This window comes from Anolis sagrei, chromosome 6, assembly GCF_037176765.1.
Source record: "Anolis sagrei isolate rAnoSag1 chromosome 6, rAnoSag1.mat, whole genome shotgun sequence".
Classification (NCBI taxonomy): domain Eukaryota; kingdom Metazoa; phylum Chordata; class Lepidosauria; order Squamata; family Dactyloidae; genus Anolis; species Anolis sagrei.
Window position 1 is genome coordinate 66,603,842 of NC_090026.1, and position 25,277 is coordinate 66,629,118.

At 39.7% G+C, this 25,277-nt stretch overlaps 1 protein-coding gene across 6 annotated transcripts in view; it reads right to left on the reverse strand.

Annotated features, from left to right (window-relative positions):
- The window catches only part of HECW1 (HECT, C2 and WW domain containing E3 ubiquitin protein ligase 1), a 246,207-nt gene that overhangs the window by 108,982 nt on the left and 111,948 nt on the right, over positions 1-25,277 (reverse strand). For all 6 annotated transcript variants that reach the window (XM_060781570.2, XM_060781573.2, XM_060781572.2 and 3 more), the window contains 2 exons: positions 19,669-19,993; positions 8,783-8,890 (listed from right to left, as the gene is read on the reverse strand). In XM_060781570.2, coding sequence (XP_060637553.2) covers positions 8,783-8,890; positions 19,669-19,993 — 433 coding nt within the window. The remainder of the gene's footprint in view (positions 1-8,782; positions 8,891-19,668; positions 19,994-25,277) is intronic.

Genomic DNA, 25,277 nt, shown 5'->3' on the forward strand with positions numbered 1-25,277 from the left:
TCTAGACCAAAAGATACTTTTTTAAACCAATAACAGCAAAAGGCTTTTGCAGGCTGAGCTAACTTCCCCCAACGGTAGAAAAATCCTGGAATTCTTTACCCTAACCCTGAGCTGCTATTTTTAGAAAGAGCAGGTCTTTCCCTATCCAAGCTCAAGGTTAGTTTGGGGATGAAGTAATAGAGCCTCTCCCAATGGCAGAGAAATCCTGAGATATTCTCTGCCATAGCACTGAGCTGCTATCTTTAGCTGCTATCTATCTGAGTTCAGCACCAGTTTCAAAGGCAAGAGGGTGAATACTCACGATGGCCTGTCCAAGCTGCCTAGCTTGACCATAAGCATATCAGGCTTGACCATAAGCATATCAGACTGAAAAAGAAAGGAGAGCTTTTCCAAAATGGAGATCTCATCCCCAGGAAAAAGGGCGGTCTCTAGACCAAAAGATACTACTTTAAACCAATAACAGCAAAAGGCTTTTGCAGGCTGGCTTTAAGCCCCTGCTAATGGTTAACTTTCAGGGTGCTGCTGAGACTGTAGCAACCCTGGGAGAAATGCAAAAGGATGGTATTTCATGCAACTAAGGGGCAATGAAAACCAAGCTCCTGGAAGACGGAACAATGGCAGTGTGGAAAGAGCCTATGAATGCTTCCAATATAAGTTAAACAAGAATCACGTTATTCAAAACCATAATTAATTAACATAAAGGCATACACATTCATAGTCCCTATTGCTATACAGTAGTTTATTATTATCATACTACTGGTATTCAATTGACTTTGGTGGTTAATTTCTTCTCAGAATATTGCATTCTAAAAGTGCTAGAATATTATGATAATGTTTTCCTTTTGTGACTCCTACTAGTATTAATTAACCAGCAAAAAATAGAATTCTTGTACAGTATTTTTTTTCTCCCATTCAGAAAATGCCAGCTGGTGGAAACCTCACTAAAACTGAATGAATCAAATAACATCCTGGAAGGAGAAATTGAAAGCTCTCTGTCACCATGGAACCTGCATCTATCCATTCATCAACTAGGTAACAATTTAAGTTAATTCCAACCTTCCATCATGAGGCTGGCATTCTATTATGCTTATGCAACCATCAACTTAGAATTAGTAGTGAAACAGGTTAACTCAGTGTCTATTTGCACTCATTTGAACTAATTGAAATGAACATTTCAATGGCTATTATTCAAGTAAGAGCTTTATGAAGTATCCCAGCTATCAGAGAAGTTTGGCTCTTACTAAACATCATTAGCGCCTCCAGATTGAGGGCACAATTATGGATGATTTCGCAGCTGTCAAATATTTCTGTATTAACACAGTCTGGTCTTTCAGCTCAACGATGAAATTTATTTATTTATTTATTTCAGGTGCTTTTACCCCAAAATGTGCATGAAGTCACTTAAAATATACCGAAGTGTTCTGAATTTTTACTTGGCTTTACTTAAGTAAGGAATAATGCAATGCAAGGGAAAATTCTTAAGCATCCCCTGTTACGGGAACAAATGAAACAACTTTAAAGGCAATGAAAAATATTCAGCACAGTAATGCCCCACATATGGAGAATATTTAAACTAGCTCAGGTCTTCTTATTGTACTAATTGGTAAAAGTAGTGGAATTTAGTTCTCCACATATTTTCATCATGAATTCATCTAATTAATGCAGCACGCAGAAGTATAAGACAATGGGAGGTGATAACATTCACTGCGAGGAAAACAAACAGGACATCTATATATTGTGTCCACTCTTGGATTGATGGTTTTTTTGGTGTATTTATTTATTTATTTACTGTATTTGTATACCACCCTTCTCAGCCCTCAGGCGACTCAAGGTGGTTTACAGGGCAATAATTCAATGCCCAACAACACCATGAAAACAGTTAAAATATTAATATATAATATAAAATCATAACAAGAGTAATAAAAACATAAATCATTTGCATCTCCTAATTAAAAATGTTGTCCAATCTCATCATCCAGTCGTTCCATATTCCTATGTCTTCCTCCTCCCCTAGTTTCTGCAGTTTCCACAATGTCTTTGAAGGCATCCCCATGTGAGATACATGACAAGAATCGAATAAGGTATTTCTCACTGTGAGTATTCGTAGCCTAAGTACAAAACAGTATCAGAAAAAAATCGCAATTTCCACATCTATAGTACAGAGTGTGGACAAACAAAGATTGGGGTTGCTCCCAGTCTCTGGCCCCTTCTACACTGCCATATAAAATCCAGATTATCTGCTTTGAATTGGATTATATGGCAGTGTAGACTCAGATAATGCAGTTCAAAGCAGTTAATGTGAATTATCTGCTTTAATAATCTTAATTACATGGCAGTGTAGAAGGAGCCACTGTTTGAGCAGGTTAGCCTTGCTCCTTCTTTAAGCACCAGATAGGGAATACACAATTTGTTGGCTCTTTCACTCTGGCTCACATTAATAATTAATAATGTAATTCTAAGATTGTTATTTCAGGAATTTCAGCTTCAAACACTTTATTTAAACATACACTTAATTATCCTGTCCCTTTTACAGCAAATTAATTTATATCACTTATTTCGTTATTTAAAAAAATATGTCCCATTTTTCTCCCAATATGGGACCCATGGAGTTAAAAGTAAATACAGTTAAAACCATGGATTGTATAATGTGAAAAAGATAATCAGTGGCTGTGTCCCTCGACTGTGGAACTCCCTGCCCAGGGAAGCCAGAATGGCCCCTTCTGTTCTTCCAGTGGCAAGTTAAAACTTTTTTTATTCAGGTAGGCTTCTAAAGAAGAAGGCTTTTAAGAACATGTCAGGGGCTGCTGTGGTTTTATATGTTTTTAATGGATTTAATCTGAATTGTTTTCAATACTAGTAATGTTTAATACTGTTTTAATATTTGTATATTTTAAATTGTATTAATTTAACTAACTTTGTGTCTACTTATGGAGAGAAAAAGCAGGATAATAATAATAATAATAATAATAATAATAATAATAATAATTGCACAAGCCCACCTTAGTTTATCCTTTATCAATCTGGTACTTTCCAGATGTGCTGAACTTCAGAAAGTTCTCTATGCTCACTAGTCAACATGAATAAACAATGCTACTTATGACAGACTAACTATACACTTGATCCTGGAAACATTTATCCGTGTGATTATTTGCCGACTTGCTAATAGACTAAAGTGACCTCACGCTATTTTGAAAATCCATTGCCTATTATCAACTAAATATGAATCTGCAGAAATGATCCTCCTATCCAGCTAAATAAAAATACACAAAAGCAATGATAGGAGATGAAGAAATATCTGTCAAGGTGCTCTTGACATCAAATTGCATAGTTACCGTATTTTTTTGGCACATAAGACGACTCCCAACTTTTTCAGTTAAAATATAGAGTTTGGGATATACTCACCGTATAAGACTACCCTCTTCCAATGCACACCAAATAAAATTTTTAAAAGCATCAGATTTGATTTCAATATGGTAATTTTCGTATTACTGTACTTCCTCTGCCTCTCAGATCTCGCACATGTGCACCTGCACCGCTTCACTGCTGTCTTCAGGAGCGAAATCTGAGAGGCAGAGGAGGAGGTACACTAATAGGATACAAGGGCAGGCCAGACAGGCAAAAGAGGTGTGTTTTTCTGGGCCCAGGGCCACTCTATCTCTTTTTTCCATATCCCGGACACCCCGAATGCCTGCAGCTTGCTCCGCCCTTCACTTACATCTTCCCGGTGAGGCGCCCCTTCACCTCACCATCGGGACCACATTAAGTCCACAAATCCTGATGAATGGATTTTTTTCTACCGTACTTGTACAGCGTCGCCCTTAATGCTTTCATACAGTCGCTGCATATGGCAGGGATGTGGCCACTGCCATTTTTGAGTTCTCCCCACCATATGTGGCAACCACAGATTCTCCAGTCCAGATTGAAAGTTTCAGCACCCACTCTATAAGACGACTCCCAGCGTATAAGATGACTCCCAGCGTATAAGATGACCCCTAACTTTTGAGAAGATTTTCTTGGGTTAAAAAGTAGTCTTATATGCCAGAAAATATGGTAGATATTTGTAGTTTCAAAACAAGCATGAGAATGGAAGGTAGAATATGTCATACCACATATACACGGTAGTGCTAGCTATCCTGAGGAACTGGTCAAGACTGTGATTGCAATTGGATAGACAATGCATGGACCACAACCAGGGCCGTAGCCAGAAAAAAAAAATCGGGAGGGGTCGAAATTTTCGGGCGGGGGGTGGGTTTGAAATTTTCACGTGGGGGGTTGAAATTTTCGTGCGGGGGGGGGGGGGGGGTTGAAATTTTCATGTTGAAACCTGCCTCCTAGCTCACGCTGAAGCAAAGAGCACAGCAGGGGGCAGAGCAGCCTTCAATAGCCTGCAGCTCCGCCCCTGTCAACCACCTCCACCAAGTCTGGCCTCCTTAATGAGAACATTCAACACACACACACACACACCAACTTGGTTGCTTCACTACATCGGCTATTGCTGCAAGTAATGACAGTGTGACTAAATTGTCAATATTTGCTTGAGATAGTGCTTGCAGTTCTGGAGAGACTCTTAATTTTTTGCATCTCATAGACTTAGTATGGGAATTTGGTTAACCAGTTAAAATTCATGAGTAAACCAGGTTTTTTTTAAAAAATCTGAAACATTTCAGGGGGGGGGGTTGAACCCCTAACCCCCCCCCCCCCCCCCGCTACAGGCCTGACCACAACTACAACAAAACATTGAAAGTGTTTATTCCACAAGGGTACCATAATATCAGCCAACCTGAAAAGCTTTCTTCCCCATCCCCTTGCACTGATGAGCTGAAGAGTGTATGTTTTTCAACTAGAACCTTTAGTTTTCATGACTTATTAATAATGCAGCTAAACCCAGAGTGAATTTTTCTGGTCCAAAAAGTTTTACCTTGCTTTATCTATCTATTTACATTATAAGTTTTTTTTATAAAAAAAAGCTTTTTCATGGATCAAACTGCACCTGCCTGCAGTATATCTACATGTTCACTAAAGCAGATAGTCTACAATTTGAGACTAGTGCAGGTGAGCACTACAGACAGACTCCACTGGGAATTGCCTAAGACGAGCAGCTTCAAATCCAAGCCTTATGGGGGTAGTCAGGGGCATCCCACAATCCCTTGCTCAATGAGCAGGAAATACTTTGTCTCTTCAGAAGTAAATTACAACAAAGCAACTGACAGCCCAAGACAAGAAAGAGCTAATATCCTTAAGTCTCCATAGAGGGAGGATATTTGCACAGAGCTCCTGTACTTATTGCAGCGACATCATGAGATTAGCAGGAAAGGCAAACTCAGAGAAACCCACCTGAATTAGCTTATTTATTTATCATGTCAGAAGCAAATTGAGGGTACACCGCATTAAGACAGTGGATGTGGCTCTTAATGTGACATGCTGCATTATCACAGGATGTCTATGCCCTACACCACTGGAGAAATTATACTGTTCAATCGGTATTGCACCACCTGACATCCGTTGGGAAGTAGCAGCCAGTAATGAAAGGACAAAGGCAGTGACATCTCCAGTCTATCCTCTGTTCAGATATCAGCCAGCATGCCAATGCCTTAAATCAAGAAATAGCTTTCTAAGAGCTACAGAGATACTCACAGGACCACCTCAGCAAGCAAGAGTTCAAAAGTGGCAGGCTAAAACCCAGAATCTCAATCAGTGGCTGATACCGGATGAGAGACTCCCCCTGGGCACACAGACGACTGGGCGACTTGAAAGCACTGAACAGACTGTGCTCTGGCATCATAAGATGAAGAGACAATATTCAAAACTGGGGCTATAAAGTGGAGTCCACAACATGCGTGTGTGGAAAAGAGCAAACCACAGACCACTTACTGCAATGCAGTGGAGCCCTGCCACATGCACAATGGAGGCCCTTTTTACAGCGACACTAGAAACACTGGAGTGCAAATCCAATGGCCAGCTTCTGGTCAAAGGACATGTAGTATAACTTTTTTTATTCAGGAAGGCTTCTAAAGAAGAAGGCTTTTAAGAACATGTCAGGGGCTGCTGTGGATTTTTATGTTTTTAATGGATTTAATCTGAATTGTTTTTAATATTAATAATGTTTAATACTGTTTTAATATCTGTATATTTTAAATTGTATTAATGCTGAATTTTAATGCTTTTAACATTAGCCACTTTGCATCTACTTATGGAGAGATAAAGCAGGATAATAATAATAATAATAATAATAATAATAATAATTGCACAAGCCCACCTTAGTTTATCCTTTATCAATCTGGTACTTTCCAGATGTGCTGAACTTCAGAAAGTTCTCTATGCTCACTAGTCAACATGAATAAACAAGGTTTTTTCCCACTTTGTTTATTTTTAAATACATGATAACTGTACCTGAATTAGTTGTGTTAGAGGTACAAAACAAGGCAGTAATCGAGACATATGTCTGTGTACACAAAGTTAAAATGTTGGTTACTAAAGACAATAATTGCACAGTTGTTGCTCTAGGTTTGTTTACCAGATGAACGCTCCGCTGAATTAATGCAGAAAATCGGTATGATTGATTAATTAATTAATTCCGGACTTTAAAGATGTGACTTTTTTTTTACAATGGCAACTGACTCTTTTTAATAAGTTGGTGGTGCTAAATCTTGTGCTGGATGAGCCCATAGGCAAGAGCAATTCAAGTCTCCCAACCATCCCAATGATGGCACAAAATATGTATCAAAGTCATGGGTCTTTTTTTCATTAATACCAAAGGATCCCAGAAATAAACTTAAACCATAAGCCTCAAACCTCCTTCAGCCAAGAGAAATCAGAAGATATCACCAATGGGGTAAAAAGTATTTTCTGGCACTTTTTCCTCATTTTTATATATACCAGGTCATGCCTATACCAGCCCCCGGTGGTGAAATGGGTTAAACCCTTGTGCCGGCAGGACTGATGACTGATAGGTCAGTGGTTTGAATCTGGGGAGAGCAGGTTGAGCTTCCTCTGTCAGCTCCAGCTCCCCATGCGGAGACGTGAGAGAAGCCTCTCATGGTAAAACATCAAACATCTGGGCATCCCCTGGGCAAAGTCCTTGCAGACAGCCAATTCTCTCATACTAGAAGTGACTTGCAGTTTCTCAAGTCACTCCTGACATGAAAAATAATAATAATCTGGAGCCAGTTTGGTAGCAGGTCAGAGTTAATATCATCTAGTTGGGCCGAAAACATAATATCTGGGTAGTGACCTATTCATGTTGCCAGCACTGCTCTGAGATAGCCGCAGAGCTCCATGTGAGCTCCTGACCATCTTAAATGCCATGTGCTGACATCAGCAAAACCGCTCACGTAACCATAAAGAATGAGGGATCTGATCTCTACACTTTCTTCCTGGTAGCATGGGAACCTTTCTAATGTCAGCATGGGGCACCTGTGATAGCCAGGAACTCATATCAAGCTCTGCAGGGAAACTCTGGAGCAGCTTTGACTTTTCCTAACCTGTGGCTATATCTGATACTCAGCTTATTTCACAATACCTAATAGAAGTGCTGCTACAGCGTGAGGATAGCCAGAATTGAACTCATGGTAAATATAGGTTATATTCCCCATATAAATGAGCCCCCAGCCGGGTTGCTCTAATCACAACTATATATTTATAGCCACATTTCCCCGTGACTCATTGGACAACAGTCCACATGTCCTTGAGCAGGAGTAGATATTTTTGGCTCTTCAGAAATTGTGTGATTCCAACTCCCAGTCTTCTTCACCATTGGAATTGCTATCTAGGGCTGCTTGGAGTTACAGTTCAGCCACATCAGGACCATCACACAATCTCATTCCTTCTCTAGAGGCTTCCAATAGCTCTTATAGCTGGAAAACAAAGCTCATAATATACACATACTTTGTCTTAAGGACAAATTGCAACCATCATGCTGTATCACAGGCACCATAATGCAGTAGAATAGAATATCAGGGGACACAAAATCAGATAGAGGCTGAATAAGGCCTTCAGGCTACATCTCACTCATTCCTACTTTAGAATGACCTTCCTTTCCTCATGGTGCAAATTAAAATTAGATGTCTCAATGTATGTTAAAATCATGATATATGTCTTCAAGCAAATATTTTTTATAAATCTTTATACCCATTTATTTTCCTCTTTAAACTCCTTGTATAATTTATTCACCTGCATAATACAATCAATAAACATAGCAGTTTACACATCAATACAAAAGGGAAAAGATTACTGCCCCAAACACCCTGCAATCTAAATGTCAAGACTATCAGAATCAACAAAAGAAAACAGGGGACTATTTATTCCAACACAAAGACTTCAAACTTTGAGAAATGTTTTTTTAAAGCTTGCCATCTATAGTGACTCACAAGGAATAGGGTGCCAAACAGATCAGTTAAAATCGATCCCACCTTGTGAACACTGGGAGAAGACTAAAAACCCCAGCTGATTTAATTATGTTGGTGTCAAATAAGAACAAGTGAGAATGAGAATCACCCTTTCTCAAAATCAGAGGCATTTAGCACACATTGCGAAACTCTCTCCTTGTGTGATACTGTGAGGAGTTTATGCTTAATTATAGCAACATAAAAGGAACTATGGGTGTAATTCCACTCACTGCATTCATGCTTCATTGCCTGCTGTTTTTCACTAAGCACATCTCAAGTATGCAATCAGTTTTGTTATTATTTGCATATCTGAAATTCCCAAAAGAATATGGGGAGTTCAATTCTTCCCATGTTCAATAAACTACAGTGTATAAATAACAGCATCATAAAATACTTACGTTCTACAAAGTAAGAACTGGCATCAATCTTCCAGATAATTTGACCTCGATGAGAGCCATTCACCCCACGATTCTTGTAGTCAAGGAAATTTTCAGATAAGACTTCATCTGTAAATGTAACAAACACCACCACACACAAAAAAGTATAATTATTTGAGAGCAAAGATAAACTGAAAGCACTGCCTTATATTAATTATTATTATTTATCTGTTTAAATGGATGACAATATGGCATCAGCTTGTCTGTTAAGCTAATTAAAGAAAAATCAAAGCAGGACATGTTCCCTCTCCATAACCCTACTCGGCTTTCTTCTATACATAAGAATATAAATGACATACAGTTTTGTTTATGGCATTATTTTTTTAATTTTTTAATTAATTTCTTCATACAGATAACAAAACAATACAATACGAACCTTAGCCATCTAAAAGATAACATAAAAACTGTTTACAATCTTTATGGCTAGGATACAGGTTCCAATTGTGACTCCCTTTACCGTATATCTTAATTAATTACCCCACCCATCCACCCTTACCTCCCTCCCACCCCCATCTGGGTTACTTGAATCAATATATTGATTTAATTGTCCGGAAGGCCTGATTTAAAGTTCTGTACCTATCTTTTCCTTCCGTTTTGTCGATTAAACAAGACCATTTCCTAAACCAATCTTGTCTTGACTGAATATTCAAATATTTATTTTTCTTTTCATGGATGAAATAATTAATTAAATATCCTATAATACAAAACATACTTTAGTAGAGGCCTGGAAACAGAATATAAACTTCAATGAAAACTTAGTAAACTCCTGGATCGATAAAACCCAATAAATTAAACATCTAAGAATAAAAGAAACACAAAAGAAAATAATTTCAAAATGGTATAGGATCTCCTCTCAATTGGCTCACATTATGAAAAACATTACGAAAAACAATTCTAACAAATGCTGGCATAAATGCGGGGAGATTGGTACTTTTTCACACATGTGGTGGGACTGCTCTGAAATTCAAAAATACCATAATACCGTTAGAGAAGTAATAGAGGAAATAATAGAGCAAAAACTACATTGGAATAAAGCTCAATTTTTGTCCCTCAACATAGAGGTAAAGGAGGGGAACAACAAATGGTCAGATATATTAAAATTTATGATAGCCGCTATACACCCCACAATCGCCAGAGGTTGGAAAGATAAAACACAGTGGGACCTGAAAACCTGGTGGTCGTATCTTTCTGAATATTTAATTAATGTTTATAGCATTAGACTGATTAAACAAAGGTTCTTTATTTTAATTAGTGGCTCTATCACACCTCCATTCAATTTATTTTATAATGTTAATATTGTCTTCAAATAATATGTGTTTCACTGATATTTCCATGCAATTCCAGGAAGGCTATATAAAGAGTAAGGCCTTATGTCACAGAAGACCACAAATGTTTCAGAACATGATAAAGGTATCAGTCTGCTAGTAAAGCAGGCAAGTATACTCTAGTGAACTTTAAACCTGCCAGAGTTTCAAACACGGTATCAGCAACACAGGCACTGTGTCTCGCCCACACAAAATAATTTTTGAAGTGTAAATTTCACATCTCCGAGGGGAAGAGAAAATATCACCAGGCAGCAAAAAATAACAACTATTAAAGCTGTTTTTGACATAAAATAATGGAAGAAAATTTCTAGAGACATGTTTTGGAGGCATCCTTATGGTTATAAATATGTTAAATTAATCTTGGAAAAATAGGGCACCATCCTTTTCTAAGCCTTCACCAAATTTTTAACTTTTACAAAGTTATAATTGTACAAAGCACATTTTCACCTTTTTATAATCACGAATGATAACACCATAAATTACTATTAAGAAAAAAAATTAACTATAGGGGAGATTAAGTACAATGTATGGCTGGACTTGTAGAACAACAGAGGTGTGGACAGCTGGATCCAAATGGATCCAGCTCCATCAATTGTCCACAATGCTGGTGGAACTGCTGCTGTATAGCCACCAGTAAACAGCTCTCACACAGGAGTTTGCCAGTGATACTGTATTTCTGGAGGACAGCTGCTTGCTGGCAGCGACGTAATAGGGGATACGCCAATCTACCATTAGGCTGGCCAACCTTTTGGACAGCCAAAGGGTTCCAGGAATATTGCCAGGTTGCATCGGAGGACTTCTGAAGCCCTTTACAACAGATTTATCCAGTAAATGTAGGCACAGCTTGAAAGGGACTAGCTGATCCATAATCATCCAGTGAGCTTCATGTTTGAGGATTTGAACCTGCACTTCCTTGGTTCTAGTTAGAAACTCAAAAGACTGTATCTGGTTGGGCAAATAAGCAAGATTAGACCCCCCTCACTGATGAAGGAGATCTAAACTGAATTAAGATAGCCACAGGCCTCTCTTTCCTCATGCAATTGAGGCCTTGGGAAAGTCTTCTGTCTATCATGGACCTCAGCTCAAATGAGGTTATTCAATGAAGAAAGAATAGTGTGCAAGGACTAAGAACCCAACTACAATGCCATATAATGTAGTATAGCTGTTGCATGAGCATGGGGAGTCCAAACAAGACATCCAGGTTAATGTGGTTTATTAATTTATTTTAAACATTTATACCCCATCATTCTTGACCTTCGAGGAAGGACTCAGAATGGCTTCCAACAGGCAACAATTCAATGCCAAACATAATATAAAACACACTAATAAATACATCTATATACATTAAAATAGTTATAAATATGCATTAGAACCAGTTCATCAGATAAAATTCACCAGATTAAAATCATTGTCCAAATCAGTACAAGTACGGTCCAACAAAATCTTGTCTTCTCCAGTAAAACTATTCTGTGAACGCTTGATTCCATAACCAGGATTTAAGTTTCTTCCGGAAGGTTAGGAGGGAAGAGGCAGATCTAAACTCATTAGGGAGGGAATTCCGCAGCCAAGGGACCACCACAGAGAAGGCCCTGTCTCTTGTCCCCACCAAATGTGACTGCGATGGCGGTGGGATTGAGGGAAGGGCCTTCCAGGATGATCTTAAGGTCCTAGCCTGGAAGCTAATAGGCAGCCAGAGGAGCTGGCATAGCAAGAGAGTTATACACTCCCTGTATCCCTGTAATGAAATATCCAATTATAATATAGGTTTTGAATATGCTTATTAAGGTTAGTATATTGTAAGCACAGGTCTGCTGTTGATACGTTGTCATAGTAACCAAGTTTGCTATAGAAATGTATCCAGTTTAGCAGAGATCAGGAGCCAAAGGGGGCGGAGCTAACTGTCAAGAGAAGCAGAGCCAGTGGAAGGTTGATTTTAGCTATGTTGCAGCTAGACCAAGCAGTTTAAGTCTTCAGCCTTGGATTCAGAGGGTTAAATGAACCAGTGTTGTATTACTAACTAGCTTGTGAGCTAAGGGAAAGAAATTCCCAGTAATATTTTGTGTCTTCAGTGGGAGAGCTGAAGTAAATAAAGGGCAAAACTGTGCCTAAGCGTTAGTGGAACTGAGGGTAAAAGTGTAGTTTTGGAGACAAATTTATACTTAACCTATTGCTTAGGTGAAGAAACTACAAGAACATATTTACCCAGTCAGAAGATTGAGGAAGGAATAACAATTTAAAGTACAACAAGTCAGCTTGGAAGGAAGATAAGCCAACCTGGAAGTAATATAGAAACTGTTTCAAAGGTTCATGATATAAGCATTAACTGTAACTAGATCTAAAGAATACTGAGAAGAAACTACTGTGTATCCATAAAGCTTTTTGAGCCAGAGAATCCTTAAATAAATATTTATTTGTTCAATTTCTTATAACAAAGACTTGTGTCCAGTTACTGAGGTGAAGATTTACTTCAAGGAAGATGGCTGAAGATATTTTGGAACAGGATTCATATATGGTGTTTGGTTACACATTTTAAAGTGTCTCAGACAAAGTCTTTTAAAAGTCAAACCTCTCTCATCTCAGGTCTCATACAAATCTCTCTCTAGCTCAGCCACACATACCACCATTATCCTATACTCCTCATTGCCCTGTTCGTTATTTGTTATATCTTCATCTTTTATTACAACCCTGCTCCCATGAGTAACAAGCTGCCAAGCGCTGGACTAACTGAAGCTTCGAGCAGTCTTCAGAGGCAACCCCATGTAGAGTGCATTGCAGTAGTCTCTTCAGGATGTAACCAGAACATGGACTACTGTGGCCAAGTCAGACCTCCCAAGATACAGGCACGGCTGGTGCTCAGGTTTAACCCATGGAAAGCCTTTTACTCTAACACCTGGGTAAAAAAACCTGGACAGATCTAGATCTTCTAGGAAGATCTGAATCTTTGTGGGTGCTGTGGTAGTAGAGATTGCCATCTGGGTTTGCTAGACACTTCCCATATGGTGTCCCCATAACCATCCCATGCCCTATGTGCTCACGAAGCCTGGGGAGGCAGGATGGCAGTGCCTCCCGAGACTCCCCCCACAACCCCTTCCCCCAAAACAGCAGGGAATCATCCTCATCGTTGCAGGAGTCTGTCCTCTTCCTGGGTCGCCTCGCGAGACTCCCCCCACAACCCCTTCCCCCAAAACAGCAAGGAATCATCCTCATCGTTGCAGGAGTCTGTCCTCTTCCTGGGTTGCCCTCAGTGATGATGCGACAGATATTTGGAAGTGGGGGGGAGGGGCAGGGGGGGGGGAGAGGGCAAAATTCCAAAGCTCTGTTGTGTCCTGAATGACATGATCCAGGAAGAGGAAAGACTCCTGCAATGATGAGGATGATTCCCCACCATTTTTGCAGGGAAACGGGAGAAAGGAACACAATAAATTTACCTACATGGATATGTTTGTAACCAATCACATCGCCTCTACTATTTTTTTAATGGATGTGTGAAGTTTCCCGTGGAAGGAAAATGAAATATGTCAGTGCAAAGCTGGTCACTGAAATCAGTTTGACAAGTAAAGTTGAATGCCAGTTTCACAGTTTTTTCATTTTCTGGCAAGAAACATATCACCACACTCCTTTTTAAAAATGAAACACTTGAAGTTGGATATTAAATATGTGAAAACTATATTCTCCTTAATATTTGCATCCCTCATTTATTCTTCTAGGACTGCTTTCCTGGTGCATGGAAAAAATGTTTTCATTTGTGGATGTGTGATGTTCGCACTTGCCTGCTACACACAGAAACCTGCTGTCAAGAAACATATTATATAGCCTCCTACATGGAAAGAAACATTCTGTTGAACTAAACATTCAACAAAAGATTTATCCATAAACTGCATTTAAAAATGACCAAATGTCTCAATAGATACCCATATGGGGTTTATGCTTGCGTGGCACACATTCAAATAGTGTAATAGTTGAGAGGTCATGAGTTCAGCTGGAACAGAAGTAGGCATGCTTCATATGATCCAATATGCTTTGACCATATTTTCAGATCCTCTGAAATGCATTGTGGCTCACATGGTAGGCATCTTGTTGTGAGAAATGTTCTTTAGAAATCACTATTATACACTTGGGGCAATGTTTTACATATGTATTCATAACCAATACAACTTGATCTTTCATTAGGTTGCCTTCACTGTGAATTTCAGTAGAATCGGAATGATGATTTCTATGCAAGAAACAAATGCATAAGTATATCAAGAAATGTCTTACTAATTAGATTCTTTTTTGTATTGCATACAACTTTAGAGAGAGTTGCCTTTCAGGGAAAAATAAAATTAAAGGGGGGAAAAAGAAGAGAAAGAAACATGGGGCTTTAAAAGCAAAGTTTCAGCAGCTAATTAGGTCAAAAATATTTTTGATATAAACTTAAAAGAAATGGTTGAATAATAAAGAAGAAGAACAAATACAGCCTAGAAATTGGCCCCTAGAGGTTTGTGCATAATGAACTTTTATGAGATTTCTTTTTTTGAAATGTTGGTCTTCCCAGAAGGATACTGAAGAAGAAATCCAACTTCAATGTAATATTACCCCCACGTGCAGTAATGCACTATGGCACATGAAAGGATAATTTGTTTCCCAGACTCTCCCCATGTCTACATGGGCCAAATAAGATGTATTCACATTGAACCCGCTGCAAGTGGTCCACACAACATACAGGTGGTTCCACAGCAAAAGCGCTGCTTCCAGATGTTAATTTAGAACAAGAAGAACCACACATTGCTCCACAGTTTCCAGGAAAGTGACCCCTAATGTTTTTGACATGTGGACAGATGAATCCAACATTATCTAGTGTCCACGTGTCAAAAAGTCCCGGTGCTCCATCTCACCAGTTGGAAGTTGCTCCCTGGCAGTCTCATTGGCAATCTCTTCTGTTGTGATCTCTTCTTCTGGGGAGATCACAATAGAGCATCCAGATGCTCTGTTGTGATGCTCTGTTGTGATCCCCTCAGAGGAAACATTGCCGGTAAAGCTCTGTCAGGGAGCTATTTTGGCTGTTGAGACAACAGCAAGAGCAGCCACCAAGAGGAAAGGGAACTGGTGCTGATAAGCTATCTGCCAGGCTGATCATCTGGATACCCAAACAGCTTGAGGTGCTTCCAAGACCTCTCCAGGGTATTTTTCCTGGTGTAGGCACACTCTCTGTATTAGGCCTTTAAAATCTAAGTAACTTAAGTTAAGTTACTTGGTACAGAGCTGGAAAACATTATTTTTTATTAGTTCCCAGAATGGCTTTAGTCATCACTAGCTGTCCCCTGCCACGCGTTGCTGTGGCCCAGTCTGTTGATCTGGAAAATAAAGTAATGAGAAAGTGTTGGTTTCTAATCTATGTCATGTCTTTCTGCTTGTGAGTAAACAGTATTTCCTGCTGTTTCCTTGTCAGTGTTGATGTGGAGAGAGTCTGGTTTGCCTACTCTGGGACAGGCAAGATATAACTGTTATTCTTCAGGGGTCTCTTTCAAATCTATAATACTATCTCTCTCTGTGTGTAAATCATATCTATTTATATCTATGGCTGGATGGCTCTTTGTCAGGAGGGCTTTGATTATGTTTTCTTGCCCTGGTGAAGGGAGTTGGATTGGATGGCCTTAAATATTTTCTGTTGGTCATGGGGATCTGTGTGGGAAGTTTGCCCCCTATTCTGTCATTCATGGGGTTCAGAATGCTCCTTGATTGTAGGTGAACTGTGAATCCCAGTGACTACAACTCCCAAATGGCAAGGGCTATTTCCCCCAAACTCCATCTGCATTCATATTTGAGCGCTTGTGCCAAGTTCAGTGCAGATCCATCATTGTTTGAGTCCACAGTGCTCTCTGGATGTAGGTGGACTACAACTCCCAAACTCAAGGTCAATGCCCACCAAACCCTTCCAGTATTTTCTGTTGGTGAAGGGAGTTCTGTGTGCCAAGTTTGGGTTCAATTCCATTGTTGATTGAGTTCAGAATGCTCCTTGATTGTAGGTGAACTATAAATCCCAGCAACTACAACTCCCAAATGACAAAATCATAATTTTTGAGTGATGGCCGTACTCCTTGTGTTGTGAGACGTTTTCTTGCCAAATTTGGTGTGATTTCGTTCATTGGTTCTTTTGTTTTTAAGGTACTCATTATGCACAGAGTGTGTGTGTGTGTGTGTGTGTATGTGTGTGTATATATATATATATATATATATATACATACATACACCTGAGGCTCTTCATCAGAGATATGCCATACAGGAACCTTTACTTCCCATCCCGCCTTGTTGCTTCCTTTTACGTCAGTCAATAGCTGCCGCGTGGCACTATGGGACGTGAGTCCTTTTCCTCCTCGATGTTCGGTATAAGTAATGGAGAATAGGTGGGGAAGAAACTACAGGGACCAGCATGTACCGCGCCAAGATGGCGGCCCACGACGCTCTTCGGGAAGTGTAGTCCCGGGCGCTGCTGAGTTAGAGAAGAAGGGCCTCTTTTTCGCCAAGATGGCAGCTCCACCTTCGAAAGGCCCAGGGACTGGGAAGGGGCCTGGGAGCGGCTCCTTAGGCTCCTGCCTGTCCCAGCTGCACAAGGGCGCCTAGCCGGGCCTGGGCGAGGCTTTGCTGGCTCTCCGGATGCAGCACATCAAGGAGGCCGGAGGCATCGCCCGTTTCCGGGAGCGCGGGGGGCTGGCGCCGCTGCTGAGGGTCCTGGCCGGCGCCCCCAGGCCCCGCCGCACCCTCGACCTGGCCCTCAGCATCCTGGGCAACTGCTGCACCGAAGGAGGGAGGCGGGCCCGTGTGTGCCAGCTGGGAGGCATCCCGCCCCTCGGTGAGAGAGGAAAGAGACTGCCTTGAGGCCTAGTCTGGAAGGCCTGAGGAGGAGGAGGGGTGGGGGAATCCACGCTCAGGCCCCTAGAGCAGGCCTGGGCAAACTTGGGCCTCCAGGTGTTTAGGACTTCAACTCCCACAATTCCTAACATATTAGGAACGCGTGTGTGTGTGTGCCGCGCCGGGGGGGGGGAGTGAGGGGGCGCGCACACGCGTGTGCGCAAGTCGGGGAGCTTGCGCCAGTGTGCATGCTCAGTTGTTTTGCCGTTTTTTGTGGTTGTTGTTGTGCTGTTTGGATTTCTGAGTGGATTAGTTTGTACCTAGTGGGTTGTCCTTGGGACATGGCAATTTTGGTAGAGTTTTGTGGAGGGGTTTTAGAGTTTTGCTTCCCTGTTGGACGCCAGTAGGATTTTTATATATATAGATGGTCACTGATGGTTCTAGCGACATTAACAAAAAATTGACATCCTCAAAAGTTGAACTCGTGATATCCAGGCAGAGTAGGACTTCACTCTTATCAGATTAGATCAACGATTTTAGGGATACCACCTCAAAAAATTATCTACTTTGATTGAGGCTGGATCTACACTGTCATATGATGCAACTTGAATCTTCATTATATAGTCAGTGTAGACTCATATAATGCAGTTCAATGCAGTCAAACTACATTATATGGGTCTACATTGACCATATAATGGGAATTCTAATGGCATTATATGGTAGTATAGATCTATCTAAGACACCCTTTCTGTAGTGCTATATAATGAATACTCATCTTCAAAGAAAGGTTTACCATTTGTCATAGGAGACTACTGTTTGAAAGCGAAGTACACCTATGTCCAAATGAAAGGAGAAAATACCCTAATGCAGGGGTCCTCAACCTGTGGGTCCCCAAATGTTTTGGTCTCCAATTCCCAGAAATCCCAACAGCTGGTAAACTGGCTGGGTTTTCTGGGAGTTGTAGGACAAAACACCTGGGGATCCAAAGGTTGAGAACCACTGCCCTAATGGATGCTTCTTTGTTGGACTTTTCAGTCTTGCCATCAATGTAACTCTCAACTCAGAGGGGAAGCATGAGGTGGATAGTAGATTAGATTTACATTAACACACCTGATTGCAAGCCCCAAATGCTTAAAAAGGCTGTGCAGAAGGAATGCCACAGAGTGTGTTTCTCTTTAAGGGGCCATCTACACTGCCATATGATGCAGTTTCAGAAAGCGGTTATATATGCAGAAGAATCAAAACAAGAGTTTGAGATAAAACTAAATTAAAAGAAATAAAAACTTTAAAAAGAAATGCACTGCAGGGCTTGATGCAGAAAATAGATAAGCCAGCTCGTCAGCAATTGGTGTCCTGTTTTTCACACCGCCAAGGGCTACTGCATGAGGAAACTGCAGATAGCTTGAATGGGGCTGTAGGAGCACTAAAATGTCCTGATCTGGAAAATCGGGTTTTTGCATGTGTGAGCAAAAATATGTCTACAATGTTGAATTAATGCTGTTTGAAACCACAAACTACCATAGCTTAATGCTATGGAATCCTGGGAATTGTAATTTGGGGAGTCACCAGATTTCTTTGCCAGAGAAAGATAAAGACTTTGTGAAACTACAACTCCTATGATTCCATAACATTGAACCATGGCAGTTAAAGTGCACTTCAAGTCTCTTTGAATTCAGTGAGGGTGATTCCAGGCAGTGCCAAAATGCTGATTTTAAAGGGGGGAATAAAAGAACTCAAGACCTCATAGCAGGTCTCCACATAGACCTGCCAGTCCTGGGCTTTCTTCCCCCACCATCCTCACAGCCCTTCTGTGTCTCAGAATAAAATGCAGGGCGGACGGGGGACATTAGCCAAAAGTTTTTTTTAAATCACTTAATTATGCGCTTATCCTCATATACTCACATGTGAATATCTCAATGTAAAAACATAAAGATTCCCATGTGCGCATATAAATATCAGTGCATAACAGCGGGAATTTTTTTTAATCCGCTGGATTTCCCTCTTTTCCCAATCTATTTAATATAAAGTTTAAAATAAATACTTTCAGATACCTCTAATGGCTCTCTGTTTCCCCTCTCTTTAAATGGAAATCATCTGTGTTTCCATGGGAGCCCGAACAGCTGATTTGCTGTTTGGGTTTTTTTAAAACCAGCATGGGTTAAAAGCACTCTCCATGGGGGGAAAAGAGAGAAATCCCTAATTTTACATGACTGCAAGGCCACACAATCATGGGAAAACCCGCCTTTTTCACCCAGAACTGGGATAAAGGAGGATCTTTTTGAAATGGGTTTTCCATCAGTTGCTGCGATTGAGTGTGCATTTAGCACAAAAGTCATTTGACCACCTCCTTTTTAACCTGTTTTGTAATCCTATTTTTCCTGTATTATAACTACTGTTTGAAAGGTCCCTGAGATGCACACATACTTTTAAACTTGTATATTAGTGTACGGTATTCACTTCTCTAAACCGAAGGCAAACTAGCAAGCATTTGATAAGCCTCATGTTATTCCTAATGCTGTTGTTTGATAAACTTCCTGTTGCTGATCTTGTTCATCAGGAATGCAAGATGGGGGACAAATTAAGGTGATGGCTGATGTGTTTTGGATTAGTAGATCACAAGTTCTGAATATCTGCTTTGGCTGTATTTTAAATTTGAAATATTAAGTAAAAATTCCAAGGATAGAGTAGACTTACCAATGAGATACATGCCAATCCAGTCCCCTGCATCTACTTCTTCTTTTATATCCCAATAAATCACCAGATCTTGTGAATGTCCTATGGAATAATAGGAGCTGCTGACCATGAGTGTAGATCGGCTGTCTGAAGTGACCAAGTCTGTATCACTGGTTGAACGTGGAATAGTAACCGTCTCATGGGGGCCATTCCCAATATCCATGTTGTGGAAGTGGTCTGGGTTGTAGCTGTACCTCAGCGGTTCTTTACACCGGCGCCGATTCTGTGAATTCCTAGATGGAGATGCCATAGCAGCCAGGCCCAGGAACCTGTTCTGATACAGATTCTGTCAAAATGAAAGAAGAAGGTCACTGAAACCCAGAATGCTACTGAGTCTGATATATTATTTAAGTCGGATAAATTTAACCAAAAATAAAGATGAGAAAGTGAAACAATGTTATATCCATGTATATAATGGCATATGAAAGAGATTTCTCATGACAACTTCCAGGGGCAAAATAGTGAATTATAGTAAATTATAGTTTGGTGGTTTTTGTTGTTACTTACTGATGACAAGTCATTTTCAACTTCATCATCTCTTAAGAAGCATGTACAAGTGGAATTTATTCTGCTATAAATACTGACACAGAAGTTCCAACAGAAGAATAATTCCTGCTAGATTCTGTTTTTAATCCATAGACAGTCTTTGGCATCTAATCCATTCATTAGCTAAACCAGAAAATTTCCCATTACATAGCCAAGAAATATTGCAGGACTCCCTCAAATCTCCACAGCTCCTGGCATCTGTGCTTGTAGCTGTGCAAACCACCCCAGGGCTGATTTGATGTACACCATACCAGATTAGGCTTGGGATATGGGATTAGTGTAGATTCGCTCTAAAATACTGGATTGGATGCCCATGGTACAGAAATGAAACAAGGGCAGCTTAAGTTCATATAAAGCATTATTCTTGAGTAACTGTGCATGTGCCCATCTATCTTTGTCAAATTGGGATGGCAGTCCCTATGAGAACTGTTGTACAATATACTCTCCAACCTCACCCTGAAACCACCATTTCTATATTCCCTGCAGTATGGAAGGCACAGATAATTTGAGGCCCTTGTGCCACTGGATGAAAGCTAAAGACAGATAGCATAATAGTCCTTCAGGGCTGAATCTGGAGTCCAGTTTAGAGTGCACAGTACTTGCCCTCATCCAAACTTTCCATTTTTGGTAGTTGGCTTCACATGACAATTTAGGAAGAAAACATAAATACCAGTGTGCACATGTCTTATTTCACTCTGTATAGACTAGTTGGAAAATACCATTTCACATTAAATTCCCAATGAAATACATACACAGCAAATCTTCATGCATACATCTGTGATCACATATGTTTCTTCCTACCATGATTCTACTTAGGATAATCTGTGATAGAGACATGATTCTCAATTTATACTCCAATGATTATCAATCAGCAACATCACTTGAATAAATGGATACATAAAAAGAACCACAACAAACCAAAAATTACTATAATGCAATAGTAATTACTAAATAATTATCAATAACTGCTATATATTATTTCCAATATCTGCTGCTGGAGGACACAAGGATTTCCATAGGTATCTACTAGTGCCTTTCTCTAGATATAAAGTATCTTTATTTCACAGATCAAAGATGCAAGAAAGAAAAACCTAAGGTTAAATGCTACAAATACAAATACAAGAGGAACCGGTATCAAAAATACAGTTGCCTTATAGTATAAAACACAACACAGGAATAAATAATGTGTTCCTTGTTTTCTGGGATACACAATACAGCTACAGAGAAAAGAGCATTTAAGGTTAGATAGAATCTATAATTGTTAAGCTCCCAGATACCACAAATATCTTATTTCTGTAACACAGGAAATGCATTGCATTTAGCCTGAAAGGGTATTAATGTACTTCTCTTTTAGATGTAAAAAGTGGATTATGCATTCTAATTTAGAAAACTCATAACGCATGTGTTTGCACCATGCTTTTGTTGTCAAGCCATGATACCCCCTCCCCCCAAAGATTTATAGACATCAAGAGACTTCAAGCAAATAATGTTTTTTTTTCTTTTTTGTTAAAAACTTTTCTGCAGACCCGGTGTTGCAAAATGCTAAAGAGCTGGAGACTCTGGAATGTGCTTAACAGCAGTTGTATCCTACAAACTCTACTGAACCTAAGCTTTTAATAGAATGTATCAATTTGATGGTTTTTGTATAACTTGTATATTTAATGTACTGTGTCAATTCCTAAAATTATAAATTGTATAAACTGTATCAAATGAAATGTATCAAAATGTATCTAGAAGGCAGCCCCCTCTTAGTGCTCCCACTTTACATTGGGAAAGGAGATGGTGGCCAGGATCCCTCCAGCCATTTCCCAAGCCAGATAGCTATCAAATTCTTTGTGTGTATATGGAGATAGATGATTCCCTTTGTCAACATAAGGATGTTTGGCCATTTAAATTGAGGCTGAGAGCCTGCAGTTCCTGAGGAAGAGTAAAAATTAATTCAATAACTCTCTATGCTGGCAGCCAAGTCCTTGATTGATTAAAATCACCACTTTTGTCTTTTGAGTCTTGCACCTTTGTCTCATATGGAACTGGACACTTGAGTTATTCAGAGAGTCATCAGCATATCTAAACCATTATTTCCTCGTTGACTGTGCCCCCCCCCCCCCCAAGGGACATCTGCAACAGACCGGATCTTTAAACCGACCAGCCACCAGCCATCTTTCTTCAACGGGAATCTCCTCCTACAGGCTGTGGCATCAAGGGAACCCCCAGCCAATCCAGGAGCAGCCAAGCCAGCCTCTTTTCCAGCCAATCAGGAGAGCGAAGCCTGAAGAGCTGTCAGAATTGTATATTTTGTCATGTATTTCTCTGTGAGTTTATGCTTGTACCTTTGAAGCAAATTGCTTGTGCTTGCATCCTTTTTGGCCAATCATAATAAAACTCTAAGTTGTAGCCTTCAACTTGGGGAGATTGTTTCTCTGTCCTGGCTAATCTGGTTTAGTGGATGTTCACTGGGCATGAACCTCTCTAACTGTAGTCCTAGCTAAAATCACTGCTGGTTCAGAAACATATATGAAGACGGCATGCTTAGAATTCATGGTAATTTTGTTTTCATGCTTTTCCACACTTGCAACAACAAAAAAAATCAGGCTCACCCTGAATGGAAGGCTGGTCATGCCCACGGCAAACAGAGAGGGCAGTCTGAACAGTGGATCTGTGTATGGTTTAGCCCAATCCACTGTCCAGACAGGACACTGGAACCATCACACTTTCCCTGTTCATATTAGCAAAGGAAAAGAGGGTGGGTTCTATGAGTCTATGGTTGGCAGAAGGAGCATTCTGAGGACCGTGTCCAACTGAGACACATGAGTGTTGAGTGCTATTATTTTTATATAGAGAGAAGTGGAGTAGGGTGAAGGGATGTGTACTCACTGTGAATTAATGGGAATGTTTTCCATACGTGGTGAACAGATGAACTCACTGAGATTTTCCACCAACTGTGTATTTCTAAGCTGTTCATTTTCTTTTGTCCTAGTGGGGGAAGTATGTTAGGGATATGATTCCTGTTCTGCTGTCAAAAAAGTAGTACCATGTTCTTATAGCATTAATTCCATGGTAGGTTAAATGCTGAATTAAGGCTACATACATCTATACCATTATTTAAATTGTGTTATCTTTCTGTTGATTATGCTATGTGACGCTGAACAGCTAATGAAACCAAGAACAAAAGTTCAGTAAGGTTAAAGACCTGAATCAACAACTGCTTCATGTAATCCCAGACATGTCATATATCTCTCTATCTGTAACTTCCCACTTCCCCTGACTTTCACTTATAGAAGCCATATTTATGAACTTGTAGTAATAATCCCTAACATTTTTGTGTAAATTCAGGTGTAATTTGAAAACTTTGGAATGTGTGTGTATGTGTCTCTCTCTGTTTGTAAACTGCTAGTTTTGATCAGTTTTACGGGGAACTTGGTTTATTTTATTTTATTTTTTGACAAAATGTTACTATCAGGTGCTAAAAGGCAAAAATTAGTATCAGTCAAACTATAAAATCCTGAACTGAACTACATATGTTTTCCAGTGCACCCTATCCCATCCCCATTTATACATACATACATGTTAAGTATTATGTCATAGTTTGGAATCTAACTACTTAAATATAATTTTTTATTATAAGATATACAGAAACCATAGTAATGTTGCTATGTTTTGAAAGGACAGTGTGGGAAGGTGACCTCCCTTCCCTGCCTTAAAATGATCTCATTCCAATGCTCTTCTCCTTAGGCTATGTAATTCCCTAACAATCATAGCCAGTCTTTATCCTATCAATTTCTGGTAATGGCCTGATGTCAATTCATGATGCCCCAAAGGGAAATCTGCATAGATTTTTCAAGATGAGAAAAGATTACTGCCAGAAATGAAACATAAAAAGTCTTAGCAAAGATTGATAACATTTTTTCAGTTACTTAAATTATTTCATTGAATAAATAAAACAATGTGAAATAATATGGAAATGTTTCTCTTTTTTTATCACCACCACCACCACTACTGTTTATTTATACAGTACAATCAATGTACATGACACTTTACAATTAAAATAACCTTATTTCTCTACTATTTAGCCCTATGATACCTTTTCACATACAATTATACCTCTGTTAACAAAGTATGTATTTTCCGGGGCATTCGTTGTTTGTAAAAATGGTACCAAATGCAAAAATAACAGAATGAATAATCATTTTTGCTGCTCAAGAGACTGGAATACTGAGTAATGGGTTTAAATTGCAGGAATAGTGATTCCACCTACATATTAGGAAATACTTCCTGACAGTAAGAGCAGTTCAGCAGTGGAATATGCTGCCTGGGAACATGGTGGAATGTTCTTCTCTGAAGGTTTTTAAGCAGAGGCTGGATGGCCATCTTTTTTGGGAGTGTTTAGATTATGAGCTCTGGAGTGGCAGGAGGTTGGACTGGATTACCTGATGAGGACTTCTTGGCTAATTCGCATCTCAAGCTTTAAAAACTATCCTAAGAAGCTCTATGTTGGCGGAATGTAAATCTCCCATCTAACTTCTCATTAGTCTGTTCACCTATACTTTCAGTTTCCTCCTCTGAACACCAATATGTTTCTGACCTTGCTTCCTGAGTAAACTGCCTTTCAGGAATGTGGCCTTCAGGCAGAGACTGCTCATTTTCAGGACTCAAAATGTCTTGCTGGCTATCCTGCAGATCCAGGATCCTCAGAGTCATCACAATGACCAACAGGCCCAGAATTCCCAGAAAGATCAGGTGTATGAATGATTTATTTAACTGCATTAAATCAGAAAATACAATAATAAACAAACATTTTAAAAATGGAAATTGAAGGGACCTGGTTGATCATTTCTAGTTTCATTTTATAAAGTCTGGGAGTCCCTTCAAGCTCTAAAACAGGGCAGAGCACAATGGGAAAAGTCTGTGTGGCACAAAAACAGCTTTGAGTTTGTGTATGGCCTATAATCCACACTTTACAGGCCTTTGGTACACTGTAAATTTTAAAAAAGAAATATCTGTTTGTAGTCACATAATCAGAAATT